This window comes from Oncorhynchus gorbuscha, linkage group LG01 (genome assembly GCF_021184085.1).
Source record: "Oncorhynchus gorbuscha isolate QuinsamMale2020 ecotype Even-year linkage group LG01, OgorEven_v1.0, whole genome shotgun sequence".
In the NCBI taxonomy this organism is placed as follows: domain Eukaryota; kingdom Metazoa; phylum Chordata; class Actinopteri; order Salmoniformes; family Salmonidae; genus Oncorhynchus; species Oncorhynchus gorbuscha.
This window is the reverse complement of record NC_060173.1, coordinates 52660870-52684797: the sequence shown is the minus strand read 5'-3', so window position 1 is coordinate 52684797 and position 23928 is coordinate 52660870. Positions and strand designations below refer to the sequence as shown.

Genomic DNA, 23928 nt, shown 5'->3' with positions numbered 1-23928 from the left:
CCAGCTACTTAACCCTGTTGCCCAAATCTAACGTTATAAGCAGCCAGCTAGCTTCATCTGGCTAGTGAGGCTAAACCGGCACTAGCCACAATAAGGTTTCGGCACAATAGTGGAATTTGCGGTTTGCCTTCAAAATGAAAGTATGTCATTGACAGTGATGCAAATTAATACAAATAATAGAATTATTCCATACTTTTATTTTGAAGGCTAACCGCAAAGTCCACTATTGTGGCTAATTCTTAGCTTCACATCGATGGGGCCGACCATCATTAATCAAATAAAAACGGTCTTATAAATTAGGGTTATTTTAGATGACACCTAGCTGTATAGTTAGCTAGCTAACTATAGCAATTTAAACAGATTGTCGTGTTATTTGTCGTGTTATTTGAAGTGTATCTTTTTTGACACGCAAAGACCCAAATGGCGTTCCATAGAAATCCTGGTTAAGAATGAAACGTCTGAACAAATTAACAACGAAACAGCACAGCAAGTAAGTGAAATAAATAGGTTTTGATTATGTTTTACTGGTAATGGGGACATACGTAAATGCCAACAAAATAACGTTTTGGTCAGTGTGTGTGGTGTAACCTTTATTTAACTAGGCAAGTCAGTTAAGAACAAATTCTTATATACAATTGGCCCGGGTGACGCTGGGCCAATTGTGTGCCACCCTATGGGACTCCCAATCACGGCCGGATGTGATACAGCCTGGATTCGAAACAGGGACTGTAGTGACGCCTCTTGCTCTGAGATGCAGTGCCTTAGACCGCTGTGTCCATGTATGTGTGTGTTAACTATTTAACTTCAAACTTAAAAGTCTGCTAACATTTTAAATATTGGTTATCGATATCAGGTATTTTGGCAAGGAAAATATTGGATATCGGTATCGGCCAAAAATGTAATATCTGTGCATCACTAGTAATAATAAACACGTCTGCAACAATTTTTGGCCTCGATGAGAAATTACATAGCTATTACTAATAACTCATTGGAAATCAGACTTGGATCCTCTTACTTCATAAGGCCCTGTTGTTCTATTTGCCCTGTAATAGTGATCGTAATGAGTATGTTTGTCATGCATGACCACTCCCACACATATGCACTGAAATAGACCTCATGGCAGTGTGTTTAATAAGCACTGTGAGTTACGGTTTCCTCCTTCCTCTGTTGTTCCATTTTCCTCCGTCCTCAGGGGCTTCGCTGCCGGTTCAGAGACAGACTGACAATAGCCTGGACACTGTCGTGTGTGTGTGTGTGTCATAGCACTTTCATGATGGACACACATATCAAACTGAATCCAATGCGCAACAGCCTCAGTCTCTTAAATGGATCAACCCTGAGGGAAATGTTTCCAGTGTACAGGACAATGGACAGTTAAAGAATTCAGTGAGCTTCCAAGCCTCCAAACCATGCAGCTTGTCTCAAATGTTCAATGTTAAATACAATTACGCCTCAGGCCCGTGGGGATATCTCTCTCATTCCCCATTATCTGGCCTTTTTAAAGCATGGCAGGGAGATACCTGCTGGGAAATCAGTCCATTAAGAGAGATGAGAGTTGAGACGGGAGGGAGGGAGCGCTCATATCTGTCCTCATCAGCCTTTGGCCTTTGGGGGAAGGGGGGGGGTGTAGCGGTGTCTGATCACTGTTTAGAAAATGAGGGTCTGGCAGTGCGGTGCCTTTTAATCACAAACGCATGCATCTTGCCTGATAATGGCCCAATGTGAATTAAGCAATACGTTAACCAATGATACGGACTGACTAGACAGACGTTCATTGTATGCATGTTGTTTTTGGTGATGAGACGACATGTCTCTCCTTAAAGGTTTATACAATTGACACATCCTCTCACTCTCTCTCTCTCTCTCTCTCTCTCTCTCTCTCTCTCTCTCTCTCTCTCTCTCTCTCCCTCCCTTACATCGCGGTCTCGTACAGGTATCGCTAGAAAGAATCCCCGGACCCCCTTGTCAGACATCCATGGCACCAACACACTGAACGAGAAATCTGGCAGGTATGAACCTGGCTGTCACACTGTTTTATGGACACTCAGAGCAATGAGCTGTTCTGCTTTCAGTGTGTGATTGTTCAGTATATGCTACAGCAATTAGCAATTTATCTCTCTCTCTCTTTCCTCTAGGGATGGTTATGGTGTGGGCTGTAACGGGCGTAGCTCCATACAGGGTCGTCTGTCTTCCTCAGGCTCGGAGTTCGATGACGGCGTCTTCGTCAACTCCGCTAGCAGCAAGCTCCTGGAGAGAGCGCAGGGCATCCTCATGTGAGTATGACTACAAAGTCGGACCACGCACACACTCAAACGTTGATCAGCCGGTGTTCAATCCCACGCTCAATATGTGTTCATACAAAATGATTCTCCTGGGGAGAGCACAGGGGCATCCTCATGTGAACATGATCCGTCTGACCGTCATCATGCAGCTCGCACCGTGGTCAGGCAATGGTCAATCCATGGTCAATGTGTGTTTATGCTGTATGTTCATTCTGTAATATATCTGACAACCAATCTCTCTCCCACAGGCGGAACAAAAACTATAAGTTCAAGCCCTGCCTACCGAAGGTAAGGGCCTTACAAAGATGCGGTCATTTTCCACCGTGAATGTACAAGTGAGAATTTCTCTATGGCTTCAACATGATATACATATGAAAGGCCAATAGTGAATTAATGGATAACAGCTGGGGTATTCAACCTGGGGTCTGCAAAAATATATATATTTTTTATTACATGGGGGGGGTTGGACAAATATCACTAGCAACAACAGAATAAACAAATGTTTTATTTATAATGACAACGTTATTTCTCAATTCCTAATATTGAGCAAATTACACTCATTGGAGCTAATTACACTCACTGAGGTATCTAACATATGCTTTGAAAAAGCACCCGCAAGTAGCAGACGCAGTATTATTCTGGCCAACACATGGCTATCCTTTGTTTAACAAGCTAAATAGTTCTTATTAGCGGAAGTTTTCTAGTTAATAGGCCATGTTTGAGTTTCTTCCTTCAATTATGTGGGAAGGTCATAAAAATGAAATAAAAAAACATCTACCAAATCGATTCATTTTTTAAAATGTTGACAATCCTATTTCTCCTTTCCATTATAATTCACCTGATGATAAGACAAGAAAGTATATGATGGGGGGGTTGTCGGTTTGCCTGAGCGTGGGTACATGGGCAAGAAAAAGTTGAAGACCCTTTGATTACAGCACTGCAGTGAAATGACAGAGCTGAAAGCTGAAATCCGTTTGCGATATTACAACAACAACAAAGACGTTACCTCAAGCAACAAACGCAGATTTATTTTCTCCGACATCATTGCACCCTCAATAGAACAGGGCACTATGTACTGCAACTTTTATTTTTTATTTTTTTCACCATGATACTGAATACCCTTCTCCATTTTATCAAAACAAAAACAGTAACAAATGTCATAAAATGTGATACTCATCTGACCGTGTTCTTATGGCGGTTCCTCTCTCTGTGCAGCACCTGCTGGACGTGAAGTCTCTGAGGTACCTGAGCAGTGTGACCCTCCACGACCGCATCACCAAGTCCCTCCTCCACCTGCACAAGAAGAAGAAACCTCCCAGCATCAGCGCCCAGTTCCAGGTAAGACTCAATTTCCTTCTCGCCCTCTCGTGACAGACTCTGTCGTTCAGAATTTCAGCCCTTAAAACCAATGCCCAATTCCAACACTCAGCTTCTACATATTCCCGAGGCACTTTGTGTAGTACTTAAAGAATTGGGCAGGTGTCAAGAAATATTTATATAAATGAAACATTTACTTAACATTTACATTTCACAAAAATGTCACAGAAATGATCTCAGGTGTGCATCAAGTGTCGGGGCAAGAGGTTGATTTGGAATTGGACAGGAATTGACTGTATTAGATAACATGAGCTTTTATAATGCCAGGTTTATGCAATGTATTATGAGATGTTCATTACGAGATGTCAATATGATGGGATGCTAATGATTATTGTGCTAATGAATTGCTTTGCTAATAAGCTAATGCCAATTGTATCTTGCTGTGTGAAGGCCTCCCTGAACAAGCTGATGGAGACCCTGGGTCATTCGGAGCCCTACTTTGTCAAGTGTATCCGCTCCAATGCAGAGAAGGTGTGTTCAAGCTACTGTAGTTACAGCTACTTCAGTTTGGTTAGATGCTAATGTAACTACTGTAACTACTGACAAGCTCCAGTGAACAATAAAACCACTGAACAAACCAATGTCTGGTAATTGCATAGCCCGTTATAGCCAATTATACAATGCGTTACTGTTATTGTGCGATCTAAATCTCTCTTTCTCTATTGTACCTCTCTCCCCTTCTTCTTTCGTGGCTTTATTTCTGTCTCCTTCCTTCTCTCTCTGGATATTTCTCTCTCTCTCTCTCTGCTATCTCGCTGCTCTCTCTCTCTCTTAGCTCCCACTGCGTTTCAACGATGCCCTGGTGCTCAGGCAGCTGAGGTACACAGGCATGCTGGAGACCGTCCGCATCCGCCAATCAGGATACTCCATCAAATACACCTTCCAGGTAAGCCCTCGCCAGCCAATCAGGATACAGCACTGTCATGGGGCACAGAACAAATCAAATCCAAATCAAATTTATTTACATAGCCCTTTGTACTTCAGCTGATACCTCAAAGTGCTGTACAGAAACCCAGCCTAAAACTTCACCCACTTTGCCAAAGCACAGCCCCCACACCACTAGAGGGATATCTTCAACCACCAACTTACCATCCTGAGACAAGGCCGAGTATAGCCCAGAATTATCTCCGCCACGGCGCCAACCCAGACAGGAAGATCATAATGCGCACACCAGACTAGTCAGTCTTATTAACAGCGTGTAACTTTTATCCCTCTGAGGTCACTATTGACATGCTGTCTTTAACGTTGTCTTTCGTCTCGTCTTTGCAGGACTTTGTGCGTCACTTCCGTGTGCTCTTACCAGACAGAACTAGACCAACCAAGTCTGGCATCCGGGAGTTCTTTCGTCAGGTCCACCTAGCACCTGCTGGGTATCAAGTGGGCAACACAATGGTACGCACTCTGGGGATGTCCCTTTTCTTCTTCTTTATTTGTCTCTCAATTTCTTTCTCTCACTTTGATACACGCTCGCGTTGCAGCCGTTCTGTTCCTATTGAATTTCCCTGACTGTGGGTGGGTCTGGTCATTTGTGGGTGTATATAGTCACTGACGTCCCCCCCCCTGTACTGCAGGTGTTCTTGCGGGAGGCAGAGCGGCAGCGGCTGCAGGCCCTGCTCCACACGGAGGTGCTGCGGTGCATCGTCACGCTGCAGCGCCGCTTCCGAGCCCGGCTGGAGAGGAAACACTTCATCAGGATGCGACAGGCCGCTAATGTCATCCAGGTGAGATGACGAAGTCAGGGCACCGCACCAAGTCCAGGGTTGTGTTCATTAGGGCACGCCATAGCAACATTTTGTTCAGCAGAACACAAAATTAGCATTTCTTATTGGACAAGTCTAGGTAGTCCCTTCCTGAATGAACACGACCACGTTACTGTAATGGCATAACAGACTAAATAAAGCATGTGTACACAACTTCCCCGCACAGCAAGTTTAATACAAACTTCTTTAGCCGATTTATAGTAGTTCCATTCTACATGACCCACAGACGTATAAAATTGGTCGTAACCAGTTTAGGTTATTGCGTAACTCTGGAGATGAAGTAGAACATCTTTTTGGAGTTGTGTAATGACTCAGTCCTGAGAATCTCTGTACTTCTCTTCATGCTCCGTCTATAAGAAGGAGGGGGAAATTGCATAAATAAATGAGAAACGCAGGGCTTTTCTGGAAGCCATCTTGTTTATGGAAGAGATACTTGGCAACAAGAAGAGACTCAGTCTGCTGCCCTAATCATTGTCAGATTGAACAAAAAACAAACTGAATCCATATTTCTTACCTCCAAAGGATTCTCCGCACTGCTCCAAAAGCTCACATGCAATTCATTCTAACTTAATGCAATGATATCACCCCAGTCAATTAATTCATATTTCTTCATTCTCTCCTTTCCATAGAGGTGGTGGCGGGGCTGCCTGCTCAGACAGTCGGAGGCGGCAGTGGACCCAGCCGTCCAGGAGGAGGCAGCAGTGTGCCTGCAGGCAGCATGGAAGGGCTACAGGGAGCGCAGGCTGTTCCTGCAGTGGCAGGACTCTGCCCTGATAATACAGAGGAGCTGGAGAAACATCAGCCGGCGCAGGGTTCTGGCGGCCATTACGGTGCAGACAGCCTGGCGGGCCTACAGAGAGAGAGCCCACAATTGTAGGACACACAGTGCAGCGACACTGCTACAGGCAACGGTTAGGGGCTACCTGGCACGTCTAAGGTAATGAGGAGTGACAAACTTTGCTATTTTATGAAAGGTACAGGTAACTGCCAAAAATAACGGAAACACTTGAGTAAATGAGGGATACAAAGTACACTACATGACCAAAAGTATGTGGACACCTGCTAGTCGAACATCCCTTTCCAAATCATGGGCATTAATATGGAGTTGTTCCCTCCCTTTGCTGCTACAACCTCTTACGGCTGTTAACGGGATCGATATTACAAGAGCCTGTGAAAGTGCAGGGCGCCAAATTCAAACAACAGAAATCTCATCATTTGAATTCCTCAAACATTAGAAGTATTTTACACCATTTTAAAGATACACTTCTTGTTAATCCCACCACAGTGTCCGATTTCAAATAGGCTTTACGACGAAAGCACCACATACGATTATGTTAGGTGATATTCACAGAAAAACAGACATTTTTCCATCCACAGAGAGGAGTCACAAAAAGCAGAAATAGAGATAAAATGAATCACTAACCTTTGATGATCTTCATCATTTGACACTCATAGGACTTCATGTTACACAATACATGTATGTTTTGTTCATATTTATATAAAATAATCTCAGTATACATTGGTGTGTTATGTTCAGTAGTTCCAAAAACATCTGGTGATTTTACAGAGAGCCACATCAATTTACAGAAATACTCATTATAAATGTTGATGAAAATACAAGTGTTATACATGGAACTTTAGATAAACTTCTCCTTAATGCAACCGCTGTGTCAGATTTCAAAAAAGCATTACCGAAAAAGCACACAATGCAATAATCTGATTACAGCGCTCAGAGACCAAAACAAGCCAAACAGATATCTGCCATGTTATGTAGTCAAAAGAAGCCAGAAATGCATTATAAATATTCACTTACCTTTGATCTTCATCAGGAATCAATCCCAGTTCCACAATAAATGTTTGATTTGTTCGATAAAGTTCATCATTTATGTCCAAATACCTCCTTTTTGTTGGCGCGTTTAGTACACAATCCAAATTCATGACGCCCGAGCAGACAGTCAAAATGTTCCGTTACAGTCCGTAGAAACATGTCAAACGAAGTATAGAATCAATCTTTAAGATGTTTTTAACATAAATCTTCAATCATGTTCCAATCTGAGAATTCCTTTGTCTGTAGAAAAGCAATGGAACAGAGCTCACTCTCACGTGAGAGCGCGCGAGACTGAGCTTGTGGCACTCTGCCAGATCACTGACTCATTCCCCTCTCATTCCCCCCTCCTTCACAGTAGAAGCATCAAACAAGGTTCTAAAGACTGTTGACATCTAGTGGCAGCCTTAGGAAGTGCAATATGACAATATCACACTGTATATTCAATAGGGAATGAGTTGAAAACCAACAAGCCTCAGATTTCCCACTTCCTGTTTGTATTTTTTTCTCAGGTTTTTGCCTGCCATATGAGTTCTGTTATACTCACAGACATCATTCAAACAGTTTTAGAAACGTGAGAGTGTTTACTATCCAAATATACTAATAAAATGCAAGTTTTAGCTTCTGGGACTGAGTAGCAGGCAGTTTACCCTGGGCACCTCTGGGCACCTTATTCATCCAAGCTACTCAATACTGCCCTCAGCCATAAGAAGATAACAGCCTCCACTCTTCTGGGAAGGTTTTCCACTAGATGTTAGAACATTGCTGTGGGAACTTCCTTCCATTCAACCACAAGAGCATTAGCGAGGTCGGGCACTTATGTTTGGAGATTAGGTCTGGCATGCAGTCGGCGTTCCAATTAATCCCAAAGGTGTTCGATGGGGTTGAGGTCAGGGCTTTGTGCAGGCCAGTCAAGTTCTTCCACACCGATCTCCACAAAACATTTCTGTATGGACCTCGCTTTGTTCACCGGAGCGCTGTCATGCTGAAACAGGAAAGGTCCTTCCCCAAACTGTTGCCACAGAGTTGGAAGCACACAATCATCTAGAATGTCATTGTACTCTGTAACATTAATATTTACCTTTACTGGAACTAAGGAGTCTAGCTCCAACCATGAAAAACAGCCCCAGACCACTATTCCTCCTCCACCAAACATTACAGTTGGCACTATGCAATGGGGCAGGTAGCATTCACCTGGCACCTACCAAACTCCGATTCATCTGTAGGACTGCCAGATGGTGACTCTAGAAAGTTGAGTTAAGTTCAATCTCGTGCTTCTCTGCGCGGGGGTGATATTTCTTCTGCACGGTAGTCAAATCAAATTAAATTGTTTTTGTCACATGCCCCGAATACAGTGAAATGCTTACTTACAAGCCCTTAACCAACAATACAGTTTTAAGAAAAAAGTGTTAGGTAAAAAAAATGATAAGAAATAAAAATGCCAAATAGTTCTAGAGCAGCAGTAAAATAACAATAGCGAGGCTATTTACAGGGGTATCAGTACAGTCAATGTGCGTGGGCACGAGGTAGTTGAGGTAATTTGTACATGTAGGTAGAGTTAAACTGACTATGCATAGATAATAACCAGAGACTAGTAGCAGCATAAAATAGAGGGGGGGCTATGCAAATAGTCTGGGTGGCCATTTTTGTTAGCTGTTCAGGAGACTTATGGCTCGGGGGTAGAAGCTGTTAAGAAACCTTTTGGATCTAGACTTGTTGCTCCGGTACTGCTTGCCGTGCGGTAGCAGAGAGAACAGTCTATGACTATGGTGGCTGGAGTCTTTGACAATTTCTAGGGCCGTCCTTTGACACTGCCTGGTATAGAGGTCCTGGATGGCAGGAAGCTTGGCCCCGGTGATGTACCTGGCCGTACGCACTACCCTCTGTAGTGCCTTGCTGTTGGAGGCCGAGCGGTTGCCATACCAGGCAGTGATGCTCTCGATGGTGCATGTCCCGGGGGAGCTTAGAGGAAACATTGCATAGGGTCATGTATAAAAATACCCAGTTGCCCATTATTTTGGCTACCATGGCTAGAGAGCTCCATGACTTTGAACGAGGGATCTCACAGGAGGATAGGGCATTTAAAGTGTGTGTGTATGCGTGTGTCAGTCACCAGATCTCAACACACTTGAGCGGTGCCTGAGGCAGCGTCTTCCACCACCTTCAGCAAAACACTAAATCACAGAATTTCTCCTGGAAGAATGGTGTCACATCCCTCCAATAGAGTTCCATACACTATAGAATATATATCAAGGCACTTCTGGTGGCTCGAGGTGGCCCAACCCCTATTAAGACACTTTATCTGGGTGTTTCCTGTGTTTTGGCATGTACCTGTACAGAAAGATGGACAATAAGGATTCATAGGCTGGATTTTGCTCAAACCTAGTTCTCAAACACCTGATTCATATAGTTTGTTCAAGAAAACACAAGTGTTTTAGTGCTGGGGCTGGAACAAAAGCTTGCACACTATTGCTCCCAGGTCCAAATGATCCTACATTGATGAATAACATCGGAGAAGGAATGGAAGGAAGATTGCTTAAAACTGTGTTTGCTTACAATGACTGTTTCCTACAGGTTCACAGAACTAAAAGAGCAGAGTATGCATGAAAAGCAGTTGCTCAATGGACAAAGGAGCCCCACCACAGAAGAAAGAAAGCCAGAGAGGACCATTGGCCTGGATACTGACACCTCGGGCGAACAGGTCCTCGAGATCAACCACAATCATGACATCCAAGATGCCTCCACAGTCTGGCCTACTGAAGACTCTAAGGAGTCTAAGTCGGCGTGTTTAGTGAAGGAGGAGGAAGAAGGAGAGAGCGAGAGAAGCCAGAGTATAGAGGAGCCCAACTGCCACAAGACGCGGGCCAAGAGACAGAGCCGGCGCATGAGGGAGCTGGAGCAGGCCCAGTTCAGCCTGGAGCTACTCAAGGTGCGGACCCACAGCACAGGAGGGACTCTGCAAGAGGAGGAGACCCCTGTACCCCCGTGTCCGGACAGCACCCCCTGTCCCCTGGACGACCAGCAGCCCTCCTCGCCCCACCGGTGTTTCCCCGTTAGCCACGGGAGCTTTGAGCTGCTCGACACCACCATGGATGTGGAGGTGGGAAGGCCTGGTTACCCCGGTTTCCATGATAACGAGTCCACGCCGCTCCAGACCTCTTCCAAAGAGGATTTGAATGGACCAAGGTCTCCAGAGTCCCAGCCCCAGCCACAGAATGAGCCGGAGGTGGTAAATGAGAATGATCCAAGCCCCAGGATGGAGGAACTACCCGCCATGATACCATCCCCTATCAAGGAGGTGGTGGCAGAGGATCCACAAGCTACCTTCTATATCCCCTCTGAAGACCAAATCCGCGAGCCCAAGCAAGAGAGCCCAGGCAAGCCCGTGAAGGAGAGGCAAGAGTCCGCCTTACGAAGGCCCGTGGTTGTGGTCATCAGCATGCAGAAGGAGACCCCTCTGGAGGGGGAGCTGTGGGCGCCGCCAGCCCAAGAGAGTGCACTTCAGACAGGTGTGACCACCACTGCCTCCCGCCTTACACCCATCGCCGGCCTGGAAGTATCAGAGAAGGCCCAGCCACCCAGGACTGTTACCCAGCCTCGGAGAGACTTAGCTGGGGTAGACAGGTCTAGCTTGGTCCCCTCCTCCACCCATGGCCTTTGTCCTTCCGAGGTAGACATCCAGATAGTCCCTGAGCCCAAGGCCCCATCCGGTGAAGTCCTACCCAGCCAGGTGGAGAGGAAGGCAGGCTGGCCAGTGCAGGACAACTGGGTCTCCACCAACAGTATCTTGGAGAGCAGGGAAGTTTCCACCAAAGCAGCAGCCAAGGCACCACAGAAGAAGAGCCCGACCCAGACCATCATTGTCAGTATGACCGAGAAGCCCCCCGCCAACACCACATTCTGCTCCCGACGCAAGCTCCCCTTCTCCAAGTGAGTAACTGACAATTATGTCAAATAAGTTTGAATATGTAACTAAATGCGTACACTTGAAAGTCAACAAATAGTTGTAACGTTTCCTGAATGTGTTGTAGGTCTGATAAGGACCTGGTGAACCAGGAGCGGTCGTTGGCCATGCATAGACAGGAGGCCTCCGCCTCTAGAGCCACCGCTGGACAGAGAACCAAAGAGGTGGGTTGCGCACAAGTACACTCCCCAAAGGGCATACACACACACACACACACACACAGAGTACACAATATACAAAGAGTTTACACATGCGTATCTTGGGAGTTTTGTTTTTAAGAACTTACATACTGTAACTTCGTTACTCATTCTGTTGTAATATACTAAAGCACTCTATGTTGATGTGTAGTTCCTACTGATATATTGTTTAAACTAATTAATAGAACCAGCAGCTGTGGCTAGTATGTGCATGTGAGAGTGTGTGCTTTTATAAGTTGCATGTCTTGTAAATTTGTGTCACTCAGACTGTCAGTGTGTCTCTATGTGATAACCACATAGAACACATATACACACACACCGTTCCTCTACACACACACACACACACACACACACACACACACACACACACACACACACACACACACACACACACACACACACACACACACACACACACACACACACACACACACACACACACACACACACACATCACCATCACGTACCCAGACAACTGACGTGTTGTGGTGTGTGTGGTTGAGCAGGTGGGCCGGCCCGGCCCCAAAAAGAAAGCCCGCATGTCTCGGACCCGCTCTGACTTCCTGACCCGCTGTAACTCCGAGGGGGCGGGCCAGTCGGACGATGACGACGTCGACACATTCTACACCCCCGCCCTGTCCCGCACGCTGCCCCTCCTCCCCCGGCCCCCCCTGACCCACCCCAAGGGGGGCACTGAGCCGGCTTGTTACAGTGACTCTGAAATGGTAACTGGACCCTGCAGGGGTTCAAACGACCCCCCACCCCCTCTGTCCCCTGCCTCCTACTGACCCCCACCAATTTATTCTCTCTCTGGGGGCCATGCTTACTAGCCTGAGGGTACTCTTTTAACACGACTAACCCCATTGAACTAGCATCCTCCAACTTCGTTTAGTTTTTACCCACTGGACAGAGACATGTTTAGGGGGAAAAACCTGACACGGGCTCAGGCCTCTTCTAGCGATAGTTTGTCGCAACAAAAACACTTTACAGCGTGGCTGCAACTGTAAGTGGTAATGTCATGGTTTCAGATCTGTGTTTTCTCCAGAACAGAATAATCATCCTTCATAAACACCCAGTACCCCTAACCAACCACAGATCTAGGATCAGATAACCTAACTCCTAACCTTAACCTTCATTTTGGAGGTTTAAAAGTTGATCTGACCCTGGAGCAGTAGTCAGGAGCTGACCTGGAGCTGATCTGACCCTTGGGCAGTAGTCTTGTGTCAACTCTGATCTTGTGACATCCGTCTAGTTGCTGGAAGAGGAGAAATGCAATGTCCCTCTCCTCTTAGCCTGGTCCCAAACAGATCTGGGACCAGGTTAGTCCAACTAGTCTTAGCCAGAAGTGCAATCGGTGATGCATGCTGGAACCTTCTACCATTGACACCATTTCATTAATAGCTTTTATTATTTCCCTAACAGGTCTTTCCGAGCATGAGCACCCTCCCTCCCTCACCCAGTCAAATCTCTTTTAGTTTGAAATAGTAGTTTTCTGATCAAATATGTCTGTACTCTATATGTAAACATGTCTATGTCTCAGTATTCAAACATCTTAGATTGTTTGTGGACTGTTGGCTGTTGTTTTGTGCAGAATGAATGAGTGATGGATGGATGCTGTAGGAACATCCAACGTGGATGTATTTCTTTGTTCTGAGATTCAGGTTTGATTGCACTGCCCTCTATAGGATAATGCATTTTCATGTCTCAAATGAGTCTCTTCTGTCTTTTCAGCATATGACTCAAAGACATGGCAGAATAGCCTGAGCGTTTTGATGCCCAATCAATCAATATTGAAAATATTTCACTTCCCTATGTTTGGTATCAAGACTTACCTTGCTACACCCTAACTTTCTATTCTCCCAGGCTTCTCACAAGGAAGAGCATAAGAAGTTCCACAAGACTATGTCTTCAGGGGACCTGGGCAAGGTAGCAGCGCTTGGGAAGACATCCAGTCAAGATGGAAGGTAGCTACAGCACCTTCTCCTGCTCTCCAGCCCATATTACAGTAGCAAGACGCAATGTCTCAATTGATAGAGCATGGCTCTTGCAACGTAAGGATTGTGGGTTCGATTCCCGGGACCACCCATACGAAAAATGGATTCACACAGGACGGTGGATAAGTGTCTTCTAAATGGCATTTATTATTATTATTATTATTATATATTACAATCATTATGCAGAGGCACAAATGGAGCTCATATTGTATTAAACAGACTATTAGCCTTATAAAAAGACAAATCCGAGCCAGCACACACACTGGCGAATCTGGTCGGCCCCATTCGAAATAGAATAAAGGTTTGTTCTAAACTGCCTGTGTTGACTGTTTGTGGCAGCAGAGTGCGAGGGAAGATGCGTTTCTGGGGCAAGGCCAAGCATGCAGAGAAGAAGCTATCCAGAGAGAAGCAGCAGACCACCCGGAGTGAGTCCACACAGGGAGACTGCACCGACAAGACAGGTAATTACACTGTAATGGACAATAAAGTTGTTCATACCATGGCATTGTTGAATACTTGTTTCTGCTAGCTTGAAGGGCATTCTGGAGCGTGTGTTATTCCCCAATAACGCATGGTATATTTGCACGGTAGAATTCAAATGTTTATAGTTTATTCTGACATGTTCTATGTTTGAGCTGCCTTTGAAAGTAAAAGTCGAATTGAAAACATAATTGTTTTCATTGTTGAATTGTTGAATTTGATTTTAGGTCAGCTAGGACTGATCGGGTTTGCATCGAAACTAGAGTCTGTTTGTTTGGTTACCATGGCAGCTACTGATGCTATCTGGTAAACTTCCTAGCTAACGTTACTTCAGTGGATGTTGAACACATTTCTACCAGCAAATGAACACGTTCTCTGGAAAACACCTTCCATGTTGTTCATCATTTTCCAGAGAACGAATTGCCCCTCGTTGATAATCCCTTACATATTGTATAACACTGGACATGTGACATTCCTACAACAACAACAAAAAAGTCACATGCTTTATAAACAACAGGTGTAGACTAACAGTGAAATGCTAAATTAAGAGCCCTTCCCAATAAGACAGAGAAAAAACAATAACACAAGGAATAAATACAATAAAAAAATGTAAATGTTATTATTTAACCAGGCAAGTCCGTTAAGAACAAATTCTTATTTACAATGATGGCCAAACCCTAACCCATGGGACTCCCAATCAACACCGGTTGTGATACAGCCTGTAGTGACGCCTGCCCCATGATTAACAATAACTTGGCTATATACACTGGGTACCAGCACCGAGTCGATTTGCAGGGGTACAAGGTAATTGAGGTACAGTGGGGCAAAAAAGTATTTAGTCAGCCACCAATTGTGCAAGTTCTCCCACTTAAAAAGATGAGAGGCCTGTAATTTTCATCATAGGTACACTTCATCTATGACAGACAAAATTAGGGGAAAAAAATCCAGAAAATCACATGGTAGGATTCTTAATGAATTTATTTGCAAATTATGGTGGAAAATAAGTATTTGGTCAATAACAAAAGTTTATCTCAATACTTTGTTATATACCCTTTGTTGGCAATGACAGAGGTCAAACGTTTTCTGTAAGTCTTCACACACTGTTGCTGGTATTTTGGCCCATTCCTCCATGCAGATCTCCTCTAGAGCAGTGATGTTTTGGGGCTGTTGCTGGGCAACACAGACTTTCAACTCACTCCAAAGATTTTCTATGGGGTTGAGTTCTGGAGACTGGCTAGGCCACTCCAGGACCTTGAAATGCTTCTTACGAAGCCACTCCTTCGTTGCCCGGGCGGTGTGTTTGGGATCATTGTCATGCTGAAAGACCCAGCCACGTTTCATCTTCAATGCCTTGCTGATGGAAGGAGGTTTTAACTCAATCTCACGATACATGGCTCCATTCATTCTTTCCTTTACACGGATCAGTCGTCCTCGTCCCTTTGCAGAAAAACAGCCCCAAAGCATGATGTTTCCACCCCCATGCTTCACAGTAGGTATGGTGTTCTTTGGATGTAAAAAGTTATATTTTGGTTTCATCTGACCATATGACATTCTCCCAATCTTCTTCTGGATCATCCAAATGCTCTCTAGCAAACTTCAGACGGGCCTGGACATGTACTGGCTTAAGCCCGGGGACATCTCTGGCACTGCAGGATTTGAGTCCCTGGCGGCGTAGTGTGTTACAGATGGTAGAGGCTTTGATACTTTGGTCCCAGCTCTCTGCAGATCATTCACTAGGTCCCCCCGTGTGGTTCTGGGGGTTTTGCTCACCGTTCTTGTGATCATTTTGATCCCACGGGGTGAGATCTTGCGTGGAGCCCCAGATCGAGGGAGATTATCAGTGGTCTTTTATGTCTTCCATTTCCTAATAATTGCTCCCACAGTTGATTTCTTCAAACCAAGCTGCTTACCTTTTGCAGATTCAGTCTTCCCAGCCTGGTGCAGGTTTACAATTTTGTTTCTGGTGTCTTTTGACAGCTCTTTGGTCTTGGCCGTAGTGGAGTTTGGAGTGTGACTGTTTGAGTTTGTGGACAGGTGTCTTTTATACTGATAACAATTTCAAACAGGTGCCATTAATACAGGTAACAAGTGGAGGACAGAGGAGACTCTTAAAGAAGAAGTTACAGGTCTGTGAGAGCCAGAAATCTTGCTTGTTTGTAGGTGACCAAATACTTATTTTCCACCATAATTTGCAAATAAATTCATTACAAATCCTACAATGTGATTTTCTGGATTTTTCTTCTCATTTTGTCTGTCATAGTTGAAGTGTACCTATGATGAAAATTACAGGCCTCATCTTTTTAAGTGGGAGAACCTGCACAATTGGTGGCTGACAAAATACTTTTTTGCCCCACTGTATATACAGTTGAAGTCGAAGTTTACATACACCTTACACAAATACATTTAAACTCAGTTTTTCACTATTCCTGACATTTAATTCTAGTCAAAATCCCTGTCTAAGGTCAGTTAGGATCACCACTTTATTTTAAGAATGTGAAATGTCCGAATAATAGTTGAGTGATTTCTTTCAGCTTTTATTTCTTTCATCACATTCCCAGTGGGTCAGAAGTTTACATACTCTCAATTAGTATTTGGTAGCATTGGCTATGAATTGTTTAACTTGGGTCAAACATTTTGGGTAGCCTTCCACAAGCATCCCACAATAAGTTGGGTAAATTTTGGCCCATTCCTCCTGATAGAGCTGGTGAAACTGAGTCAGGTTTGTAGGGTTCCTTGCTCGCACAAGCTTTTTCAGTTCTGCATACAAATATTTTATAGGATTGAGGTCAGGGCTTTGTGATGGCCTCTCCAATACCTTGACTTTGTTGTCCTTAAGCCATTTTGCCACAACTTTGGAAGTATGCTTGGGGTCATTGTCCATTTGGAAGACCCATTTAGGAGCACGCTTTAACTTCCTGACTGATGTCTTGAGATGTTTCTTCAATATATCCACATAATTTTCCATCCTCATGATGCCATCTGTTTTGTGAAGTGCACTAGTCCTTCCTGCAGCAAAGCACCCCCACAACATGAGGCTTCCACCCCCGTGCTTCACGGTTGAGATGGTGTTCTTCGGCTTGCAAGCATTTTTCCTCCAAACATAACGATGGTCATTATGGCCAAACAGTTCTATTTTTGTTTCATCAGACCAGAGAACATTTCTCCAAAGAGTACCATCTTTGTCTGTTTTTTTATGGGGGTTTTGGAGCAGTGGCTTCTTCCTTGCTGACCTGCCTTTCAGGTTATATTAATATAGGACTTGTTTTACTGTGGCTATAGATACTTTTGTACCTGTTTCCTTCAGCATCTTCACAAGGTCCTTTGCTGTTGTTCTGGGATTGTTTCGCACTTTTCGCACCAAAGTACGTTCATCTCTCGGAGACAGAACGCATCTCCTTCCTGAGCGGTATGACGGCTACGTGGTCCCATGGTGTTCATACTTGCGTACTATTGTTTGTACAGATGAACGTGGTACCTTCAGGTGTTTGGAAATTGCTCCCAAGTATGAAGCTGACTTGTGGAGGTCTACAATTCTTTTTCTGAAGTCTTGGCTGATTCCTTTTGATTTTCCCATGATGTCAAGCAAAGAGACACTGAATTTGAAGGTAGGCCTTGAAATATATCCACAGGTACACCTTCAATTGACTCAAATTATGTCAATTAGCCTATCAGAAGCTTCTAAAGCCATGACATCGTTTTCTGGAATTTTCCAAGCTGTTTAAAGCAACAGTCAACTTAGTGTATGTAAACCTCTGGCCCACTAGAATTGTGATACAGTGAAAAGTTTTTGGTCATATTTGTCAAAGGGAGGGTGAGGAAGAGCCTTGTATGTGTTTCTGATTGTGGATCTAGAGCTTTGCTGCCTCTAGTGGCACAGGTGACTTGCTGTTAAAAAATACAACTGAATAGAAAACCAAAACAATTGTCTTCACAACACCGTTACTGTGTCTTTGTCTCTCTGTGCTTTGCGGGTCAAGATGGCACGTCATCTCCCCCCCACAGTCCCGACCTGACTGCAACCAGGGGCCGGGATTCCAAGGAGAACAAGGACCCCTCTCCCAAAGTGAGGCGGAGACGCAGCGTCAAGATCAGCAGCGTGGCCCTAGAGCCTGCCCAGTGGCAGAACGATGCTCTGCACATCCTCACCAACGCCCATGACTACAGGAGCATGAATGACTTCCTCATGAAGAAGGTAGACAGACTATGTATACCTGTCTGTCTTACAAACACTCTCAAGTAAATGCACAGGGCACTAGAGAAAATTGTTGGTTTCCTAATTTAAGATGATACACAATACACACACATAGAGATGCACGCTCACACACACAGAAGTGTACACATACAGTGCGTTCAGAAAGTATTCAGACCCCCTCCCTTTTTCCACATTTTGTTTCGTTACAGCCTTATTCTAAAATGGATTAAATTAAATAAAACATCCTCATCAATCTACACACAATAACCAATAATGACAAAGTGAAAACAGGTTTTTAGACATTTCTGCAAATGTATTACAAATGTAAAAAAACAGATACCTTATTTACGTAAGTATTCAGACCTTTTGCAATGAGACTCGAAATTGAGTTCATGTGCATCTTGTTTCCATTGATCCTCCTTGAGATGTTTCTACAACCGGATTGGAGTCCAGCTGTGGTAAATTCAAGTGATTGGACATGATTTGGAAAGGCACACACCTGTCTATATAAGGTCCCACAGTTGACAGTGCATGTCAGAGCAAAAACGACGCCATGAGGTCGAAGGAATTATCCGTAGAGCTCAGAGACAGGATTGTGTTGAGGCACCGATCTGGGGAAGGGTACCAAAAAAGTTCTGCAGCATTGAAGCTCCCCAAGAACACAGTGGCCTCCATCATTCTTAAATGGAAGAAGTTTGGAACCACCAAGACTCTTCCTAGAGCTAGCGGCCTGGCCAAACTGAGCAACCAGGAGAGAAGGGCCTTGGTCACTTCCAAAAGGACAACCATTTCTGCAGCACTCCACAAATCAGGCCTCTATGGTAGAGTGGCCAGACGGAAGCCACTCCTCATTAAAAGGCACCTGGGGGGAAAAAACCCGCTTGGAATTTGCCAAAAGGCACCTAAAGACTGTCAGACCATGAGAAACGAGATTCTCTGTTCTGATGAAACCGAAATAGAACAGCCAGAGCCCGGACTTGAACCCGATCGAACATCTCTGGAGAGACCTGAAAATACCTGTGCAGCAACGCTGACAGAGCTTGAGAGGATCTGCCAGGAAGAACGGGGGAAACTCCCCAAATACAGTTATGCCAAGCTTCTAGCATCATACCCAAGAGGACTCAAGGATGTAATCTCTGTCGAAGGTGCTTCACAAAGTACTTAGTAAAGGCTATGAATACTTATGTAAATGTTATATTTCAGAGTTTTTAAAAATATAAATGAGCAAGCATTTCTAAAAACATGTTTTTGTTTTGTCATTATGGGCTATTGTGTATATATTGAGGATGGGGGGACAACAAAAAAGCACATTATTCAATTATAGAAGACGGCTGTAACGTAACAAAATGTGGAGAAAGTCACGGGGATCTGATTTTTTTCCGTATGAATTGTACATTCACCAACATTCACGTATTCTCAAATGCAGTCGTGTAAATGACTTCATCATTAAAGGTGGACTCAGCGATCGGTCGCAGATGCAGACAAACAGCATAATGGGTCGTTGTAGCGTGAGGCTCAACTTCTCCACTGTTTTGTTCCTGTGGCTATACCAGGCTGCAACAGCGTGATGCGAACCCGTGCACACACACACACACACACACTGTGTGCGACTGTGCGAGAGCAATGTCTCCACACACACACCAGAATGCTACAGCAGTGCTGTATTGTACTATACCGTATAATACGATAGTCACATATTTACACAGCAGCAGCATACTTTAGGTTTTGTAGACTACAGCATTTGATGAGTTTGATGGAGGAAACCTGCATTTATTATGACCATTTATTGTACCACATAGATCAATGACCTGGACTCTGAGGACGGCAAGAAGGACACCTTGGTGGACGTGGTCTTCAAGAAGGCTCTGAAGGAGTTCCGCCTCAACATATTCAACTCCTACTCGACCGCTCTGGCTGTGAGTACCACTATAGTTGTTTCGCTGTCATTTCAAGTTTGAAGGTATGCACAGGATACACATGTATGTGTGTGTGTGTGTGCGTGCGTGCGTGCGTGTTAGTAGGGCTGCTACGGCTACTGTATTTCTGCCACTCTGGCAGTCACGTGTCATGACCGCCGTCACATTCCAAATGAATGTTGAGTCACGTTGAGTCACGGTAACTAGGCTTCTCCAAAAATGCAAAAATGCTGTTGGTCATTAGAAGGCTACGAAACTTTCTAGCGGCCTGATACTCAGCGCTATATTGTCCCTTTAATCGTTCTGTCATCAATGTAAATCAAATCGGACACTTCATTAGAGCCCTGGCATTTAGAATTTGAGCAGAGTAGGATCACCTCTTGTGTATAAAGAGCCAACTCCTCATAGCTGGTTGATGCATGGAATAAAATGTGTGTTCCTGTAAGCCCATGTTGCGCAACATTTCTATAGGCGTTTGATGGCCTCTTTTAAAAAGAGGAGGATACCATCAGCTTTCTATAGGCTTGCTATATTTATTTCTCAACTTTCCTAATATTAAGAACATTGATTTCCTTTACAACCTGAGTAGCCTACCTGGCTGGCATGAAAATGAACTGCAGGAAAAGCATCCTCCTTTCACTATTTAAGTGCATACCGATGACATGTCTATTGGTCCATTCTAAATCAAACTAATTTCACACACATATTATTTAGTATATGTAAAGTCTAGATTAAATTCAGAATACTCTGATGGGTGAGAATTGTATCACTGTTTGTGTGCAGTCTAAGGCAAGAAACAACGCATGCATTTATTCCCCAACGTTTTCAAATCATAGTTGCATCCATCGTGTCATGTAGCCTAGCCCATATTTTGATAAGATTTGTATCACAGCTGAAGTGGCCAAATAAAGTGAGTTTTTATTGGGACAGTGACACATTTTGTGTTTTGGCTCTGTACTCGAGCACTTTGGATTTGAAATTATACAATGACTATGAGGTTAAAGTGCAGACTGTCAGCTTTAATTTGAGGGTATTTGCCATCCATATCGGGTGAACCGTTTAGAAATTACAGACCTTTTTGTACATAGTCCCCCTATTTTAGGGGTCCAAAAGTATTGGGACAAATTCACTTATGTGTAGTAAAAAGTTTAGTATTTGTTTCTACGGAGCAATTCCCGTACCAGGCCGTGATGCCACCGGTTGAGACGCTCTCAGTGGTGCATCTGTAGTATTTGGAGAGGACCCGGGGGTGGCATGCCAATATTCTTCAGCCACCTTAGGAAATAGAGACGCTGTTGCACCCTCTTGACAAGATTGGTGGTGTTGTTGGTCCATGGCAAGTCCTCGGTGGACGCAGAGGAACTAAAAACTGCTGACTCGCTCTACTGCAGTCCCGTTGATGTGGACCAGGGCGTGTTCCCTCTTCTGCTTCCTGAAGTCAACAATCAATTCCTTTGTTTTGCTGATGTTGAGGGACGGGTTCTTGTCCTAGCACCACAAACACTTACCTCCACCCTATTGGCTGACTCGTCGTTGTTGGTTATCAGGCCTACAACCGTGGTTTCGTCAGCAAACTTGTTGATGGAGTTGGTGCCGTGCAAAGCCACGCAGTCGTATCTGAATAGGGAGTACAGCAGAGGGCTGAGGACACAACCCTGGGTTAAGAGTCAGTGTGGAGGAGGTATTGCCAATCCTCACAGCCTGTGGTCTGCCCATCAGGAAGTTCAGGATCCAGTTGTAGAGGGTAGCGCCCAGACCCAGGGCTTTGTACTTGGTGACGAGCTTGGAAAGAACAATAGTGTTGAATGCTGAACTGTACTCAATGAACAGCATTCTCACATAGGTGTTCCTCTTGTCCAAAGAGAACATTGGAGTGGGTCCAGTGTGCCTGGCATGCTGGCCTTGATGTGGGCCATGACCAACCTCTCAAAGCATTTCATGATGAAAGGGGTGAGTGCGATGGGGCGATAGTCATTTGGCCATGCCACCTTGGTTTTCTTGGGCACTGGACACGATCACTTTTACAGTGGGCCTCAAGGTACTGGGCACACCAATCACAACCGTCAGTGACCACAAATGCTTCTTTACTTGGACAGTGGCTGACTGTATTGAGGCACATTAATCGATTTTTGTAATCTTGCCTCCCTCACTACTACTTTCCTCCTCATCTCTGCCTGTCCCATACTACTTTAGACGGTAGTACTGTCATCGATTGCATTCTAACACTCTCTCACAAGATCTCAAAACTCTTTGCAGTAACACATATGGGCTTTTTTCCCGCTAATATCTTCTTCTCCTCGTTCCCTCATCCCAATCCCCCCCCCCATCTCTTCCTCCCCCCCTTTCCCTCTCCTCCAGATGGATGACGGTAAGAGTATCCGCTATAAGGACCTGTACGCCCTGTTTGAACACATCCTGGAGAAGAGCATGCGGCTGGAACAGAGGGACTGGAGCGAGTCGCCCGTCAAGGTCTGGGTCAACACCTTCAAGGTCTTCCTGGATGAGTTCATGACCGAGTACAAGCCCATGGACAGCACCATCGGCAAGGTAGGGTTTGTGTGAGCGGGTGGAAGGATTTTGGCTGGCTGGGTGGGTGTGCTTGCGTCCGTACATGTGTCAATGCGTGTGTTGTTTTTTTAGAATGTGCTTCGACAGGTCAGTCCCATTTGAGATGGAAATCCTACAGCAGTCTTACAAGCTGATGTGTGGCATGTTGGATCAGTGTTCATTTTGTCAACAGAAATAGTGACAGCAGTGCGAAGGACACGCGACACCCGGCACACACAGCCTACATCAGCTGGTGAGCTGCAGGGGAGTAGGCAAGGGGGTGTAGGCAGACAGGCGCCGCTCTGGCCCTGCTTTCGATTATACACATCGTGCAGGCAACTCTCTTTCTTCCCTGTGGCAAACCAATCACCACCAGCTTTCTAAATAGCTACCCTTTGCCTGGTTAACAAACACAAGCTAGGGCCCCCCGAGTGGCGCAGTCTAAGGCACTGCATCGCAGTGCTAGCTGTGCCACTAGAGACTCTGGGTTCGAGTCCAGGCTCTGTCACAGCCGGCCACGACTGTGTGACCTATTGTGCGCCGCATAATTGGCCCAGCGTCGTCCGGGTTAGGGGAGGGTTTGGCCGGCAGGGATGTCTTTGTCCCATCGCGCACTAGCGACTCCTGTGGCGGGCTGGGCGCAGTGTATGCTGACTGTCGCCAGGTGCACGGTGTTTCCTCCGACACATTGGTGCGGCTGGCTTCCGGGTTAAGTGGGCATTGTGGCTTGGTTGGGTTGTGTTTCGGAGAACGCACGGCTCTCGACCGTCGCCTCTCCCCGAGTCCAGACGGGAGTTGCAGCAATGAGACAAGATTGTAACTACCAATTGGGGAGAAAAAGGGGTAGAAAAAACACAAGCTGCTTCACAAATTTGAAACAATAGCAGCATTGAGTTTAAGAGAACAAAAAACAGTCTAGGTATGTTTTTCTCTCACTTCAGTATAGAGAAGTAGTCTGTCTTTGATTTTGTAGACTCGCTCAACCCTCCTACTTTCTCCACTGCATTTCATAGCCAGATTCTGTAGCCACGTCTCCCTCTTTCTCTCAGAGAAAACGGCTTGAGAGATTACCATTCAAAAGACCCATAATGCCCATAATACTGTTTCTTTGTTTCTATCGTACATTGGTGGGTCGTGTTTTACATTCATAAAGCATATTGCTGGCCATTCTAGAACTAGGCTACTTAACCGTTTTAGGCTACTGGGCTGCGTACAGCAGGATGCAACATTTTGGAACATTCAGATAGGCTCTGCAGGCTGCCATTAGGAACTCAATTATCCTTAAAACGTCTTCTGTGTTTGATTATTTTTAAAAGAATCAGTTCAAGGACATACATCGGGTGTATTAGAAGCAATTAATGGTGCCATGATTGTCTTCGAATGTTGTATTTATT

The 23928-nt window shown here is 44.9% G+C and overlaps 1 protein-coding gene across 10 annotated transcripts in view; it reads left to right on the top strand.

The window, feature by feature from the left end:
* Nucleotides 1-23928, top strand: part of myo9ab (myosin IXAb) — a 238292-nt gene that overhangs the window by 194896 nt on the left and 19468 nt on the right. For 7 of the 10 annotated variants that reach the window (XM_046356361.1, XM_046356352.1, XM_046356397.1 and 4 more), the window contains 17 exons: nucleotides 1934-2009; nucleotides 2136-2273; nucleotides 2531-2570; nucleotides 3498-3620; nucleotides 4050-4130; nucleotides 4435-4545; nucleotides 4929-5051; nucleotides 5231-5380; nucleotides 6049-6356; nucleotides 9819-11174; nucleotides 11276-11372; nucleotides 11912-12130; nucleotides 13269-13369; nucleotides 13739-13860; nucleotides 17857-18071; nucleotides 19871-19987; nucleotides 22346-22534. In XM_046356361.1, coding sequence (XP_046212317.1) covers nucleotides 1934-2009; nucleotides 2136-2273; nucleotides 2531-2570; nucleotides 3498-3620; nucleotides 4050-4130; nucleotides 4435-4545; nucleotides 4929-5051; nucleotides 5231-5380; nucleotides 6049-6356; nucleotides 9819-11174; nucleotides 11276-11372; nucleotides 11912-12130; nucleotides 13269-13369; nucleotides 13739-13860; nucleotides 17857-18071; nucleotides 19871-19987; nucleotides 22346-22534 — 3566 coding nt within the window. The remainder of the gene's footprint in view (nucleotides 1-1933; nucleotides 2010-2135; nucleotides 2274-2530; nucleotides 2571-3497; nucleotides 3621-4049; nucleotides 4131-4434; nucleotides 4546-4928; nucleotides 5052-5230; nucleotides 5381-6048; nucleotides 6357-9818; nucleotides 11175-11275; nucleotides 11373-11911; nucleotides 12131-13268; nucleotides 13370-13738; nucleotides 13861-17856; nucleotides 18072-19870; nucleotides 19988-22345; nucleotides 22535-23928) is intronic. The other 3 variants (XM_046356333.1, XM_046356387.1, XM_046356379.1) reach the window with 3 other exon arrangements.